Below are 16,653 nucleotides of genomic sequence, written 5' to 3'. Positions count from 1 at the left end.
GGAGCCGTCGGTAGCGGCGGAGGAGATCGCGACCGTTCGGGAGCTGAGCGGGGACGAGACTGAAGGAAAAATCTCCTTCGCCCGTCCCCATAGCTCGGCTGGGCGGAAGTGACGTCAAAACGTCAGTCCCGCCCAGCCTCTTAAAGAAACATTTTTTTTTTTTGTCATTTGAAAAAATGACATTTTCCAATTTTTTTTTTTTTTTTCTCATTTTAGTCTAAATATAAGATCTGAGGTCTTTTTGACCCCAGATCTCATATTTAAGAGGACCTGTCATGCTTTTTTCTATTACAAGGGATGTTTACATTCCTTGTAATAGGAATAAAAGTGATCATTTATTTTTTATTTTTTTTCCCAGTGTAAAAAATAATAAAATAAATAAAAATAAATAAGAAAAAAAAAAAATGTTTTTTAAAGCGCCCCGTCCCGACGAGCTCGTGCGCAGAAGCGAACGCATACGTGAGTAGCGCCCGCATATGAAAACTGTGTTCAAACGACACAAGTGAGGTATCGCCGCGATCGTTAGAGCGAGAGCAATAATTATAGCCCTAGGCCTACTCTGTAACTCAAAAAATGCAACCTGTAGAATTTTTTAAACGTCGCCTATCGAGATTTTTAAGGGTAAAAGTTTGACGCCATGCCACGAGCGGGCGCAATTTGTAAGCGTGGCATGTTGGGTACCATTTTACTCGGCGTAACATTATCTTTCACAATATATAAAAAAATTGGGCCAAATTTATTGCTGTCTTATTTTTTAATTCAAAAAAGTGATTTTTTTCCAAAAAAAGTGCGCTTGTAGGACCGCTGCGCAAATATGGTGTGACAAAAAGTATTGCAATGATCGCCATTTTATTCTCTAGGGTATTAGAAAAAAATATATATATAATGTTTGTGGGTTTTAAGTAATTTTCTAGCAAAAAAAAATGTTTTAGTCTTGTAAACGCCAAATCTGAAAAACACCCAAAGTAGAGAAGTGGTTAACAATAATACAATGCTATGCGTTTCTGATCAGCAAAATTGTATAGTCATATAACCAGCAGAAGTGTCGCTATCAGTAACTCAGCGTCATGCGTTTCTGATAAGTAATAGTGTACCAACATGTAACCTCCAGAAATTTTTACCAACAGTAACTCAGTGTGGTATGTTTCTGAATAACCATAGTGTGCGGTTTATATAATAGAGGTGTCACCGACAAATCAATGTCATGCTTCTCTGATAAGCAATAATATACATGCATGTATCCGACAGAAATTACACCGACAGTAACTCAATGTGGTATGTTTCTGAATAACAATAGTGTGCGAATATACCATAGAGGCGTCACCACCATTCAGTGTTATGCGTTTGATAAGGAACAGAGTACCGTTATCTAATCAATTTTAGGCATTTCTGGTGAGTCATAGGATATCCCTTGATCATCAGTCTACATATATACACACACAAATTATATATATATATATATATATATATATATATATATATATATATATATATATATATATATATATATATATATATATATATATATATATATATATATATATATACACATACACACACATATATCTCAGAAATGACCCAAGATAAACCCATGTTGTGCATTTCTGATGTGCGGACAGACCAACGCTCTATCCTAGCATAACCTGAGTTTCAGATATTGATCCTTCATCCCAGTGAAGGAACATGGTAGTTCCAAATACTGGAAATCCGAGGTGTGTGACTATACCACAATAGTGGTAGCTGCTATTCTGCTATTGCAAAGGTCTGAGTAGGTGTAGCTGGTCCACACACAGGTGGGAGCTAGTCCAAGCCTTTAAGGTCTTAACGAGCACAGACTCAGAAATCAATTAGGTTTCTCATGAAGAGGTGACCATAGTCTCAGGCTGGAGGCAATCAGACACCTGTATGGCTGATTTTCATAGCTTTAACACAGGGGTTTGTACCAGAGAAACTCCCAATTAAGGGTTGCAGGCTAGCATTTTTAAGCCTACAGCACCTGGTATTCCCAGGCGGTCTCCCATGCAGGTACTAACCAGGCCCGACACTGCTTAGCCTCCGAGATCAGACGAGATCGGGCACTTTCAGGGTGATGTGGCCGTAGGCTTTATGCTTCTCACACCACCTAAATGGTTTGTTGCCTGAGCCACAAGAGGTTTAGATTAACTCTAACACACTGACAGATATACCAGCAGTGTAAGGAGGAAGTGATCGGTTGGAACTTGGGAGATATTGTAACCAATAAACAACCCCCACAAGGGTAATAAACCCACTAGTATGCCCCCTGTTGGGCCTATCCTAAGAGTTTAGGAGGTCAGTTTTTTTTTTTTGGCTAAAAAACCTAACTGCACCCTTGTGATCTGCCTGTCAGATTCATGGCAGGCTGGCCCTAACTGGATTGAGCCTTGCTCAGCCCCCTTTTATGAGATTATTCTAGGGATTTTATAATCTCCTCAGAGGCCTGTATTTGCCTGCAGGAGTCCAACCAGACCCTCTAGGGTGAATGGCTCCTGTTTAGCTTGGCTTACCATATCCTCCCTGTCCTCCTTAAGCTTCCTCTACCTGGACTAGAGGGAATGACTGTGAGGGCGGGGGAAGGGCACTAGGTTCCGTTCGGACGAGGCCTTCTTGGGAGGATATGTCTTCTCTAGGGATAAGCTCCTCTATGTCAGACCTTAAGTTACGGACTGCCTGGCGGCTTCATGGAAAGTTTTTCCTTTCTCTGCCAAGTTATGAGGAGCTATGCCCTGTAGCGGTAGGAGACTGTTTATTTGGGGTCTCCTGGGATCCGCTGGGGGGTTTTTGCAAGACAAGAGATATACATATATGCATAATATTACTTTGTCCTCCCCCAGGACTGCAGGTTTGTACTGGGGAGGTGAAAGGGTGAGAAGTAAAAACCAGTCCTGTGCTGGCTGGCTGGCCCCAGAGACTCAGACCCTGAAGACCAGGACTCTCACTCCCTTTCCTCCTCCCTTTCCAAGGGGGAATGTACTCACTGCGCCCCGACCTGGATCTGCCTGCAGTCACATTTGCCTTCATCTCCTCCTGTCCATGAGGAGGTTTGGCTGGGTCCCCGGCTGTCGGTACCTCTTGTAAGGGCTATCCGCAAGCCGACCCTTCCACCGCCATGCTTCTCTCCGGCGTCCCTTCCGGGTTGCGCTGTGAGGCAAAAGCCCCACCTTCACTCAGAGGCTTGGAGCGCCATGTTTCCAAAAGTAGGAAGCAGTACCCGGGAAGAGAGAGCTCTTCAAATGGCGGCGTTTCTTCTGCACCCTAGCGATGGCAAGCCTCCCCGCCGCTCAGAGCGCTGGTGCACGCCTGGGGCGACCTGTGAGTTAGACCCGAAGGCCTACAGGTTAGTTCAGCCCTCCCCGGCCTCCCTAAGACCTGTCTCAACAGGGGTACCTTCGACCCTCCCCGGTCTCTAGGTATTCAAACAAAACAAACGTGACGATGTGTTCGGGAGAAACACAATCAATACTGAGGATCAAGGGGAAGGGTGGGGACTTTTAAATTGTTAAGTGATTGTGTTTCCTGTGGGGAGGAGCCATCATCTCTCGGGTGCCGTCCTGGAAGGTGATGAGAGAAATGCTGATGTCGCCCTTCCTTCTAAATTACAGCACTGCTCTGCGCTTAAGATGCAAACTGAGGTAATATTGGGCACAGGTATTCAGATAAACAAACAAGATAAAAGCTGCTGCTTAAAACGGGAAAACAATGGTAAATGTACAGTAAATATAAAACTTCTAAAACCATAAAAGGTCCAAAGTTCAAATAAAACACTGTAGCAGCGCTATTCCCAGACCAACGTCTGAAACACTTCTATATGTCCATAATATATAGGAAATCAGATGATAGTGCTGATAGATAGGCAGAGAAAATCTTCAATTAGTGCTTCCTTCACCAGAGGGGGCGTTCACCACGTGAGGGGATAAACCCCTTAAGGGGATGCACGCACCACAAATAAGCAAAAGTAAAGCCTTGAGCATATGTCTCTCTGTATCTCCTGGATGTTGCACTCTCCACCAGCCAATGTGTTTATGTTCAATCAAATCGCCATCACATGGAAACAGAGGGAACTCAAATAGTGTGATATTGTTTTAAATAAATGTAAATTTTATTGAGCCCCAAACACATCCCTTAATACATTCAGCGTACCATAAATATAATAATGACAAGCAAAGATAACAAATAGATGCCAGTACTGTGCCTGTGAGTCTTTCTGGCCGGACAGCGCAGTGTGCTAAGAGCAGACTTTTTTTTTTTTTTTTTTCCTCCTGTTCCTGGTTCCAAAAGGCTGTACACAGTGTTAGGTCATTGGATTAGCGTCACGCCCTGACGTTTCGTCCTTAATTGACTTCTTCTGAGGGCGCCCTCAGAAGAAGTCAATTAAGGACGAAACGTCAGGGCGTGACGCTAATCCAATGACCTAACACTGTGTACAGCCTTTTGGAACCAGGAACAGAAAAAAAAAAAAAAAAAAAAAGTCTGCTCTTAGCACACTGCGCTGTCCGGCCAGAAAGACTCACAGGCACAGTACTGGCATCTATTTGTTATCTTTGCTTGTCATTATTATATTTATGGTACGCTGAATGTATTAAGGGATGTGTTTGGGGCTCAATAAAATTTACATTTATTTAAAACAATATCACACTATTTGAGTTCCCTCTGTTTCCATGTGATGGCGATTTGATTGAACATAAACACATTGGCTGGTGGAGAGTGCAACATCCAGGAGATACAGAGAGACATATGCTCAAGGCTTTACTTTTGCTTATTTGTGGTGAGTGCATCCCCTTAAGGGGTTTATCCCCTCACGTGGTGAACGCCCCCTCTGGTGAAGGAAGCACTAATTGAAGATTTTCTCTGCCTATCTATCAGCACTATCATCTGATTTCCTATATATTATGGACATATAGAAGTGTTTCAGACGTTGGTCTGGGAATAGCGCTGCTACAGTGTTTTATTTGAACTTTGGACCTTTTATGGTTTTAGAAGTTTTATATTTACTGTACATTTACCATGCTTCATTATCACTGAGCGCACTGTATTTTTGATTGGATGTCATTTGTATGGCCACACAACTACCAACAGGAGATATAGGTATGCTGTGCGTAGGCACAGCGTCCTGTAACTCCCAGAAGTCTCCCCATGGACGATACTTGGCCAAAGCTAACACGGATCTGCTTCTGTGTTTGTCTTGGTCAATCTGTAACAGGAACCCAGGAGAACTGGCAGCATCACCAGGTTTACCAAGGCCAGATTACAAAAAAAAAAACACATACAAGAGTGTAATTAAAGCCTGGATCACAAGCCCTAGCAATTGTATACACAAGGAAAAGTTTTATTATTAGGGCATATCTTTTCAGGAAAGACGGAGTAAAAAACAAAAAGGATTTTTGTACTCACCGTAAAATCCATTTCTCTTTCGTTCATAGACGGACACAGCCTTCATTGACCTTAGGGTTATGCTTCTTCCTATAGGAAGAAGCATAACCCTAAGGTCAATGAAGGCTGTGTCCGTCTATGAACGAAAGAGAAAATCTGTTTTATTATGTTTAGGGATTTCCATATGGAAATTAATCTGCCAAGAATCTTTTTTCTAGGACATTTTCATACAGACCCTTAAAACATGCTTTCCATCCAAAATGCCAATTTATGGGCATCATTTGACAAGAGATACATCAGTAGGTTTTCCTACACAAGAAAGTGACGTGTGTGTGTGTGTGTGTGTGGGGGGGGGGGGGGGGTGACCCACTCTAGAAAGGAGAAGAAGGAGTGTGTCAAGTGACAAGTCACACACACCTTTACTTGTAGATGGCTTTGTTGAACATCTCATTGTCTGGATCAACCTCAGTAAATTACTAATAAGAGAATCCTGCCAAAAGAAAAAAAAAGACATTGTTATCAAGTCAGCAATATAAAATGTACTAAGAACTGTAAAATAGGATTTTTGTACTTGGCATACAATCTTTTATTGAAGTCCATTGAGTGGGTCTTCACAGTGATTGGAAACTCTCACCTTGTAAAACAACCCATTCAGGTGAAAATAGAAATGAAAAACATTTGTGAATACATATATACTTATATATTTGTCCCCCCCCCCCCTCTTTTAGAAGTGATCACATATCCTTTGTTCTCAGCTGCATAAGAGCTGGGGGAGGAGAAACTGTAGCACACTGATCTTCCCAGTGAAAGGCTGTGCTGGGGGAAAAGTCTGATCATTGGAGGAGAGCACAAATTCCCAGCATAGCTAGAGAACGGACCATGGTGTGCTCCCCTGATTAGTGTGGTCAGTTTTTAATAGGAAAGCAGAGACCTAGCAGGAACTTTACATAAAAGGAAATCAATAAAAAGAACAGAATATGTTTTCATACAAGTACATGGTACAGCAGGCACATATCAGCAATATGAAATGTTGGGTTTTGTGTTGCCATGGCTATTTGTAGTGATTTTATAGCAGGAATATGGAGTTAGATTTTAGGACCTTGTGTTGTTAAAAGCAAAGGCTCTCCCCATTGATGTGTAAATCAAGCAGTCGGACTAGTTTAAGTCAGGTTACAGGAAGTATGGGGGAGGAGCTTGGCACATTTGAACAGGCATGGGAGACAAAGAAGAACAGAGTTGGTTTTGAACACAAAGGACCAGGACATGTCCTGGAGACTTTAAAGGAAGCAGACTTTTTGAGAAGGACATTACACCTCGAGTCCATCTCTAATTTGAGTAACTGTTTAGTTTACCTATTGCATACATATTGTACATTCTTATTTAGCCGTCTCGGGTCCTCATTGGATAGATATCAGCAGGAGCCATTGGCTCCCGCTGCTGTTAATCAAATTCAGTGACATGAAAGCCAGGGGCAGAGTACTGCGGTCTGTGCCAATGGATGCAGCAGCAGGACTCGGGAGCACGCCCCCAAGGAATGTGGCTCTCTATGGGGGCACCCGAGAAGGAAGAGCCAGGCACGCCACGGGAGGACCCTAGAAAAAGGTTTGGGGCCGCTCTGTGCAAAACCCTTGCACAGAGCAGGCAAGTATGGCAGGTTTGTTTTAACCACTTCAATACCAGGTACTTACACCCCCTTCCTGCCCAGGCCAATTTTCAGCGCTGTCGCACTTTGGGTGCAGTATAGCATGACCGCACAATTGTCATTCAAACACATTTTTTTATCATTTTGTTCCCACAAATAGAGCTTTCTTTTGGTGGTATTTGATCACTGCTGGGGTTTTTATTTTTTTGTGCAACAAATAAAATAAAAAAAAGCCCAATTTTTTTTTCTTTGTTTCTGTTATAAAATCTTGTAAATAAGCAAGTTTTCTCCTTTAATGAAGGGCACTGGTATACGGCACTGATGGGCACTCAAATGCGACACCGATGGGTGGCATTGCTGGGCATCACTGATCTGGCATTATGAATGGTGCCAGTCAGTGCCCATTTGTGGGTACTGATTGGCATATATTGGGCATATGCACGACATCCCTGGTGGCCATGGGGGACGTACCTGGCCATCCACATGTTGGGGGGCTTCCGCGGGGGGCTGCACTAAAGAACAATAGGCGAAGACTCCCCCTATCAGGAAAGGCGCCGATCGGCTCTCCTCTACTTGCATCTGTCAGATGCGAGTGAGGAAAAGCCAATGAACGGCTCTTCCCGTTTACATCGCGATCAGCCGTGATTGGACACGGCTGATCACATGGTAAAGAGGCTCTTTACCAAGATCGGTGTGTCAGACTGACACACCACCGATTGCCGGCGTGCAGCGGCAATTATCCTGCTGGTCATCATATGACTCCCAGTCAGAATAACAACCACTACCCGGCCGTCACTCTGCTATATGCCGGGGGGGGGGGGGGGGGGGTGCCTAACCTGTGCTTGTGTACACTGTGTGAGGTGCTTGTACTATGGGAAGGCAGATATCCATGTCCAGGAACACAGGATCACAACCTTCTCTTCTCACAGGACGGCAATTTGCCTTGTTTACATAGGCAGACCGGCGTTCTGCCTGTTTCCTGCTGGTCCCGAAGGACATTGTGTGGGCGGACCGCCTGATTGGCTCCCGCTGTGTCCACTCACAGTGAGCATGCCCCAGACCCGGAAGTGCAGGATCATGTACAAAAACGCGATCGGAGAGCCACCTTGCCGCTGTGTGTGTGTGTGCGCGTGCGCGCGCGCGCACACACACACACACACACACACATTATATATACATATACACACACACACAACGCAAAGAGCTTCGAAACCACAAAAGGACACTTCGGAAATTCCCAAATGTTTTAAAAGAAATTAATCAAAGCATGGGGGGGGGGGTAAAAGGTAATACACCAACAGACCTTTCCAGCCTGTATGTACCAAAGGAGACAGGCATTTCATCAGCTGTCCCAGCGGAGTCCTCAATTTTAAGCTCCTCTTGCATGGAAGTAATCGATGCAGTCACCAGCACTTTCTCCTGCACGATTATACAGGACATGATTAGCTGTCCAAGGAATTAGGGAATGCATTATCAGGGCCACAGAAACCACAGAGCCCGAGGCAACAGAAGACATGTTACAGCAGGGGCGCCATCTGCTCACTTTCCAGGATATCCAACAGCATATGTAGGGGGACAGATCTAGAGGAACGCGCCGCCTCCATAAGGCGATAAGGAGAAAAACCTGCACCTGAGACTCCATACAGCCGACCCACACACAAATGAATGCTGCCTTTGGATGTGGCCAGTAAGCACAGATGCCTTATTACAGGCCCTTACATCCAGTGTAAGAGATGAATCGACAAGATGGCTGCCGCCGCACAGCTGCAGGAAAGTGGCCCCCATGCACTTCCCCAAATGGTTCCAATGGAAAGGTCCAGCGCAAAATGGCCACCATAGCTCTAGGAAAATGGTTGCAGGCCCCACATATGAGGGACGCCCAACATTTAGACCTCACAAGGACATCTAAGATAGGGCCCTAGTGACCCAGAAATGTTGATACAGTGACCCGTCAGATTTTTTCGTTCAGCCCGCTGGGTTGAATAAAAAATAAAAACCCAAGTGTGTGTGTACAAGTCTGAAGGGTTCCCATATAGTATGCATGTTACTGTAACATGTGAAACACATGTTTTGCGCATTGCTGTGCTGGGGTGCTATTCATACTTAACAGCCAAACACATCTTGCCAATAAACATGCGTTGCAGCAAACCACAGGGGGTAAAATACCGAATACTGCCGCAAATCTGACGGTAAAGCGACACTAAAGTGGCCACCGCACCTCCAGCCCCCCAGTGTGAAAGGGGCCTTTAAGTAAAAGAACAGACAAAGCTCATTCGGCTGTACTTCTCCTGTGGGTCACAGGTGTGCAGATCGTTTTGCACTCCTGTGACCAGTTTTCAGCAGACGGCTGACATCACAGAGCAAGAAAAGATTGCAGACATATGGTCGGGATCTGTCCACATGCCTGGACCAGGACCCGCCTCAGCAAGCTGCTGAGAGCCTGAGCTGCCCGCTTCCACCACCTCCACAGCCCAGCATTCCAGTGGGGGGGGGGGGGGGTCAGAGCAGTGACAGATGCTATACGCTTGTATAATGTAAGCAAAAGCGGACATATAAATGATTTTAGGGCGTTACTAAACCCAAGAACAAACATTTTATATACTGTAGATTAAGTGGCTGCAGTATTCTTTTTTTTCCTCCACCTGTAACACAAGTCCTTTCCTAGGATGACGACGCTCACTCGTAGCTATGGAGGAACAGTATTGTTACCCTAACATGGCTAATAAACTCCTCCCCCTAGGAATGGAGAAGAGGGAGAGGTATTCTGTAGCATATAGAGATAAAGCTGTGAACAATGTAACTGATAACAAAACAGCACATTCAGAGAGCACAGGAAATGATCACAAGATTTTCATTAGAATCAAAAGATATTCCCGCATGTTTGAAACAAAAAACGTAACAAAGTTTTCAAAGATATACTGTATTTAGGCTATGTTCACACTACTGCGATACGATTTTGATCCAACTTTCAGTGCAATTATACATACATACATACATACTACAGTGCTACTTAGATGCAACTTTGATAATGTTTGCATATTCTTTGGCACCAAAAATCACTGAAATCGCACCAAAATCGCTTCCAAAGTCGCTGTGTGCCAAGTTGCAGACATTATTGAAAACAATGTGATTTCCCTTGTCATGCGATTCTGCTCAGGTCACATCTGAAATCGCATTAGTGTGAACCAGGCCTTAAGAGACCAAAATGTAGCAAATAAGACGTTCACTGCTAGGGCTTCCATACATTTTAAAGCTTAAACTAAAGGCAAACTTTTGAATAGGGGATTATATACCCTGCCAGTTTTGTGCCCCCGTTGGAGAGATTCACCCTCTTTATTTATCCTGTTAACTATCATCATTGAAAGTAAAAGTAACAGAAAAAAAAAATATCAAACATTTTGACTTGTGCCCAGAACAGTTATGAAAAGGGAAGAAAAAAAAAAAAAATCAATCACACAAGGGATTACCCCTCACTTCCTGTTTTGGCTATGGAACAGGAAGCAAAGGCAAATCTCCCCAATGGAACACAGGTGGCATAAAATAACTGGCAGGGGTTGTAACCCTCCCTTACGCTCTCCAAAAAACACACACACACACACGTTTTACCTTTAGTTCTACATTAGGTAGTTAGACAGAGACAACTTAATCAAAGCACTTACTGTGAATTCTGCACCATTCTTTTCCAGAGCAGATTTAAAAGTGTCATGGAAAGGAAACTTCTCTGCGAGGTCAATGATGAATTCAGCTGCAAGAAAAAAAAAAAAATTATATATAGATATATAAGAATCTTGAACTTGACAAAAAAGTTTGTTGACCAGAGCAATTATAGTGACGTAACTGAATAAAATCTAAATCCAATCTGTTGTACTGGATTCAAAGGAAGTCATGCATGAATTTCATTAATAAATGTAACCAGCATACTGTATACAAGTGTGCGTTTGTGTATTATACCCCTGCTAGGAATCTTCAAGGACAGCTACCACATCTCCCTCAGCGTGGACCAGGTAAATTCCCCACGTCTCGTTCCGAGGTAAGTATTTCATAATGAGTTAGTATGCGGTGCATACTAGCTCATTATGCCTTTCAGGTATGGGGGGGGGGGGAAGCTGCTGCGGGTTTACTACTGCTTTAAAGGTGGAACTAAACCCTCCATTTTTTTTTAAAAGCCAAAAGCTGCCGTCATCCTAGAGACTCTTGGTTGATCTGTAATTAGCATGGTGATGCATGTGATCAGCCATTTGATGGCTTGGTTAAGACCTGACCTAAGCACCCTAGCAACTTTAACGGTAGGTCTTGAATGTAAACATTTTAGAAAAAAAATCAGTTAGTTCAGCTTTAAATGGTTTGTCTTAACCCTTTAAATATCACGACCTCTGTTAGAGGGGTTGGAAATGACAGACAGAATCACTAGCTGGATCACCAGGTGAAAAATATATATAAAGACCGTATAAATCACGTGTGTGAGATTTCCATTGGGCTGCCTCGGAGGGGGAAGGGCCGCCAGATTACAATACCTTGAGGCGAGGGGGTGCAAGAGCCGAACGGTGCCGTTCGGCAAAATTTGGGAAATACTCAGTTTTCGAGTTCAGCCGAGGTGTCCTCGGCCCTTTCCGAGTGTTTACGAGGCTCTCCGGCGCCCCCCGCCTCTGGCAGCATGCGGTATTGCATGCCATTAAAGTCAATGTGGAACAAATTTTTTTTCGTTTCCATTGACTTCTATGGGGAAACTCGCTTTGATATGCAAGTACTTTGGATTACGAGCATTCTCCTGGAAAGGATTAACTCGTAACCCAAAGTTCCACTGTAGCATTACAAAAGCATGAATACACATTACAATACATCATACTACCTTTAAACTTCTCCACACATTACAGATTTTGTTCATCTGATAAACATTTGACATTGCTTACCTAAATCTTTGTCATTAATGCCCAAATGGTTATCCAGCTCTGTGCAAACCTTCGAGACCAAAGAAAGGTACTCAAGTTTTCGCAGTTCCTCCAGTGCCACATCTGCCATGTTTATTACTCAGACGGGACAGTCCTACAAAAGTAACAATAATAATTAGAAAAACTAGTAGAACAATAGTAAAGAAGAAATAACGATATTGTTAATCAGCTCACCAGCACACACATAGTTCATTGAGAACTACAAGCCGTCAGCCGCAATGGTTGACGGTAGATGTAGTTCTCTCCCTCACAGAACTCCGCAAGGCCGGGTTCACACTGGTACAACATACACTCCAACTTTGTGAACTCATGATGTGTGTAAATCAATGATTCCCTATGGGAGCCGTAGTAACAAGTGGGTCTGACTTTGAAAATGCTCCCTGCACTACTTCGGTCCGACTTCAACCCATTGAATATAATTGAATTCGTATCCTTGTCCTTGCCATCCAACTTGTGGCATCCGACATGGTGATTACAGCAGCAGGAATAGGAATTCATGTCACACTGGGATGTTTTTCTTGATCAAAGGACAAGTCAGACCATCTCAAAGTTGGAGCAAAATCTTATTTTGGATGGAAGTAGGACCGATGTAGCAGGGCAAAATAGGATGACAGTAGTGCAACAGTTGTGTACCAATGAGAACCTGGCCTAAGGCTGTGAATCTGGGGTATGATGGGGTGGTGATGTCATAAGGGGCAGGGCCTCTGGGTGACCCCACCCCATAAGAATATAAGTAGTGGCACACCATGCACCCAGCATTAGAGCGGCAGAGAGCATTGAGTCAACACCGGAAGAAAAACAGAGGGAGAAGACCCGACAAAAGAGGGAAAAGACAGCAGAGCCCCGGCAGAGGCAGAAGACAGATCAAGAAGTACCGGAGAAGGGAGAAGATCCGGCAGAGGCAGAAGACAGCGGACAGATCAAGAAGTACTGGAGAAGGGAGAAAACCTGGCAGAGGACAGATCAAGAAGTACCGGAGAAGGGAGAAGATCCGGCAGAGGCAGAAGACAGCGGACAGATCAAGAAGTACTGGAGAAGGGAGAAAACCTGGCAGAGGACAGATCAAGAAGTACCGGAGAAGGGAGAAGATCCGGCAGAGGCAGAAGACAGCGGACAGATCAAGAAGTACTGGAGAAGGGATAAGACCCGGCAGAGGACAGATCAAGAAGTACTGGAGAAGGGATAAGACCCGGCAGACGACGTCAGTGGAGGAGGGTGAAGAAATTGAGACGCTGGAGCCCTCTTCATAAATTACTTGTACTATGTTTTATTTTTAACAATTTTGTTTTTATTTTGGCGATTGTACTCCTAACCAATGTACCCCATAGTCATTCACATAGGGTGGGGGGCTTCCAGATTTCAATAAGCCCCCCACCCGCAGACCCTGACAACCAACGGCCAGGGTTGTCAGGAAGAGGCCTGGTGTAGTTCAGGAGGGGGCTCACTCGTCCCCACCCCCTTTCCTGACTTGCCGGGCTGTGTGCTCGGATAAGGGTCTGGTATGGATTTTGGGGGGGGGGGGGGGGGGGGTTCCGCTTAAAGGGGCTGTAAAGGTAAAAATGTTTTTTCCTAAATAGCTTCCTTTACCTTAGTGCAGTCCTCCTTCAATTACCTCATCCTTCAATTTAGCTTTTAAATGTCCTTATTTCTTCTGAGAAATCCTCACTTCCTGTTCTTCTGTCTGTAACTCCACACCGTAATGCAAGGCTTTCTCCCTGGTGTGGAGTGTTGTGCTCATCACCTCCCTTGGACTACAGGAGGGTCAGGACGCTCTCTACGTTGCAGATAGAGAAAGGAGCTGTATGTTAGTGGGCGCCCTGACTCTCCTGCTCGCCCCCCTCACCCCTTAAGGGAGGGGGCGAGCACGACACTCCACACCAGTGAGAAAGCCTCACATTACTGTGTGTAGATACAGACAGAAGAACAGGAAGTGAGGATTTCTCAGAAGAAATAAGGACATTTTTACATTTAAAAGAAAAAATGGAAGCATGAGGTAAGTGAAGGAGGACTGCACTAAGGTAAAGGAAGCTATTTAGGGGGGGAAAAAATTGTACCTTTACAACCCCCTTTAAAATCCATGCCAGACTGAAGGGCCTGGTATGGTCTTGGAGGGGATCTGATCTTCAAGATCAGAGCACAAGTCACATGCCAAAGTCAGATCACTGAAGACCACGATCCCCCTTTGATCCAAATTCAGTGATATTCAATAGTAATGTATCGTCAATACTAGGCATTTTTGTGAGTATCAGTACTCGTGAAAATGCACCGATACCAGAAGTGATGTCAGATTGGGTCAGATTGGGCGGGGCGACTCCTCCTCCCCTCTGGCAGTGGTGTTCAGAGCAGTACACATGCCGCCAGCCACTTACACAGGTGGAGGAGCTGGCTGCCATCCCACTCAGCACTGACTGCACATGGTGGTCAGCCAATGCAAACATGCAGCAGCACAGTGGGCACAATCAGACAGCTCACCACACTCACACTCCTACGCCAGTCTTCTTTCATTATACAGCTCTGCCACAATCCTCTCCTGCCTCTGTAAACAAGAGGGTTGCTGATGTCATGACTCCTCCCATCCTATTCCTGGAGGAGGGGAGAGCCAATAACAGAGAGTGGGTGGGTTATCATGGGCATAGACCGCACTACAGCCCATATCCAGCACTCCTCACCTGCCCTACATCACACCCCATATCCTGCACTCCTCTCACCTACATCGCACCCCATATCCCGCACTCCTCTCACCTGCCCTACATCGCACCCCATATCCCGCACTCCTCTCACCTGCCCTACATCGCACCCCATATCCCGCACTCCTCTCACCTGTCCTACATCGCACCCCATATCCCGCACTCCTCTCACCTGCCCTACATCGCACCCCATATCCCTCACTCCTCTCACCTGTCCTACATCACACCCCATATCCCGCACTCCTCTCACCTGTCCTACATCGCACCCCATATCCCTCACTCCTCTCACCTGTCCTACATCGCACCCCATATCCCGCACTCCTCTCACCTGCCCTACATCACACCCCATATCCCGCACTCCTCTCACCTGTCCTACATCGCAGCCCATATCCCGCACTCCTCTCGCCTGTCCTACATCGCACCCCATATCCCGCACTCCTCTCACCTGTCCTACATCACACCCCATATCCCACACTCCTCTCACCTGTCCTACATCACACCCCATATCCAGCACTCCTCTCACCTGTCCTACATCGCACCCCATATCCCACACTCCTCTCACCTGTCCTACATCACACCCCATATCCCACACTCCTCTCACCTGTCCTACATCGCACCCCATATCCAGCACTCCTCTCACCTGTCCTACATCACACCCCATATCCCGCACTCCTCTCACCTGTCCTACATCGCAGCCCATATCCCGCACTCCTCTCGCCTGTCCTACATCGCACCCCATATCCCGCACTCCTCTCACCTGTCCTACATCGCACCCCATATCCCGCACTCCTCTCACCTGTCCTACATCACTCCCCATATACAGAACTCCTCTCACCTGTCCTACATCGCACCCCATTTCCAGCACTCCTCTCACCTGTCCTACATCACACCCCATATCCCGCACTCCTCTCACCTGTCCTACATCGCACCCCATATCCCACACTCCTCTCACCTGTCCTACATCACACCCCATATCCCGCACTCCTCTCGCCTGTCCTACATCACACCCCATATCCCGCACTCCTCTCGCCTGTCCTACATCACACCCCATATCCCGCACTCCTCTCGCCTGTCCTACATCACACCCCATATCCCGCACTCCTCTCGCCTGTCCTACATCACACCCCATATCCCACACTCCTCTCGCCTGTCCTACATCGCACCCCATATCCCGCACTCCTCTCCCCTGTCCTACATCGCACCCCATATCCCGCACTCCTCTCCCCTGTCCTACATCGCACCCCATATCCCACACTCCTCTCACCTGTCCTACATTGCACCCCATATCCCGCACTCCTCTGACCTGTCCTACATCACACCCCATATCCAGCACTCCTCTCCTACTTCACACCCCATATCCCGCACTCCTCTCCTACTTCACACCCCATATCCCGCACTCCTCTCGCCTGTCCTACATCACACCCCATATCCCACACTCCTCTCCTATATATGAAACACCCTCATATTCCGGATCCTTCCTTCCTGATCTATATGATACCTATACAGCCGTATAAAATACCTGCAAACGAAACAGCGGTAAATCCCTTCTTCCCGGAACCACGAACCACCCGATGTAAAGGTTCCGTATATCAACAGCAGAGCAGCCGTTTTCTCCGTCCGGCGGAAGTGACGCTGCGTTTCACTGACAGGAAGTGTCGTAAGGCCATGGGTGTTGCGTTCCAAGCCGCTGGAAAGAGTGGGCGTAATGAGGGGAGGGGCAGGTTCGAGATAGAGTACTTGCAGTGGTCATAGGGAACGGGAGAGGTTAAAACATGAGACATATAAGTGGGATACGGGGGTAAAAATGACCCAACTATAATATAGAGTATATACGATGTATATAATAAAGAACGTGTGTGAATGTGACATCACTGTGGTTTGTATTACTGCATTCAAGTGGGCTAAGCTACATAGGAGTAACTAGAATCTTCATCAACATTATACTCATCATTAAAGGAGTTCTCTGACCTAAAACTTTTAACCCCCG

General features: G+C 45.7%; 1 protein-coding gene and 1 non-coding gene across 3 annotated transcripts in view; both read right to left on the bottom strand.

Annotated features, from left to right (window-relative positions):
* The window catches only part of DHX8 (DEAH-box helicase 8), a 69,508-nt gene extending 53,210 nt beyond the window's left edge, over positions 1-16,298 (bottom strand). For both annotated transcript variants that reach the window (XM_040330080.1, XM_040330081.1), the window contains exons 1-4: positions 16,186-16,298; positions 11,941-12,073; positions 10,690-10,775; positions 5,806-5,878 (exon numbers count right to left, since the gene is read on the bottom strand). In XM_040330080.1, the coding sequence (XP_040186014.1) occupies positions 5,806-5,878; positions 10,690-10,775; positions 11,941-12,049 (268 nt within the window). In that variant the 5' untranslated portion in view covers positions 12,050-12,073; positions 16,186-16,298. The remainder of the gene's footprint in view (positions 1-5,805; positions 5,879-10,689; positions 10,776-11,940; positions 12,074-16,185) is intronic.
* LOC120919753 lies at positions 1,985-2,103 on the bottom strand. The gene has a single exon (XR_005744681.1). It is a non-coding gene; the product is annotated as a 5S ribosomal RNA (ribosomal RNA).
* Positions 16,299-16,653: the final 355 nt, after the last annotated feature.

The sequence above is a fragment of the Rana temporaria genome, chromosome 12 (genome assembly GCF_905171775.1).
Source record: "Rana temporaria chromosome 12, aRanTem1.1, whole genome shotgun sequence".
Lineage (NCBI taxonomy): Eukaryota > Metazoa > Chordata > Amphibia > Anura > Ranidae > Rana > Rana temporaria.
The sequence above is the reverse complement of the archived record's forward strand: the minus strand, read 5'-3'. Positions and strand labels throughout refer to the sequence as shown.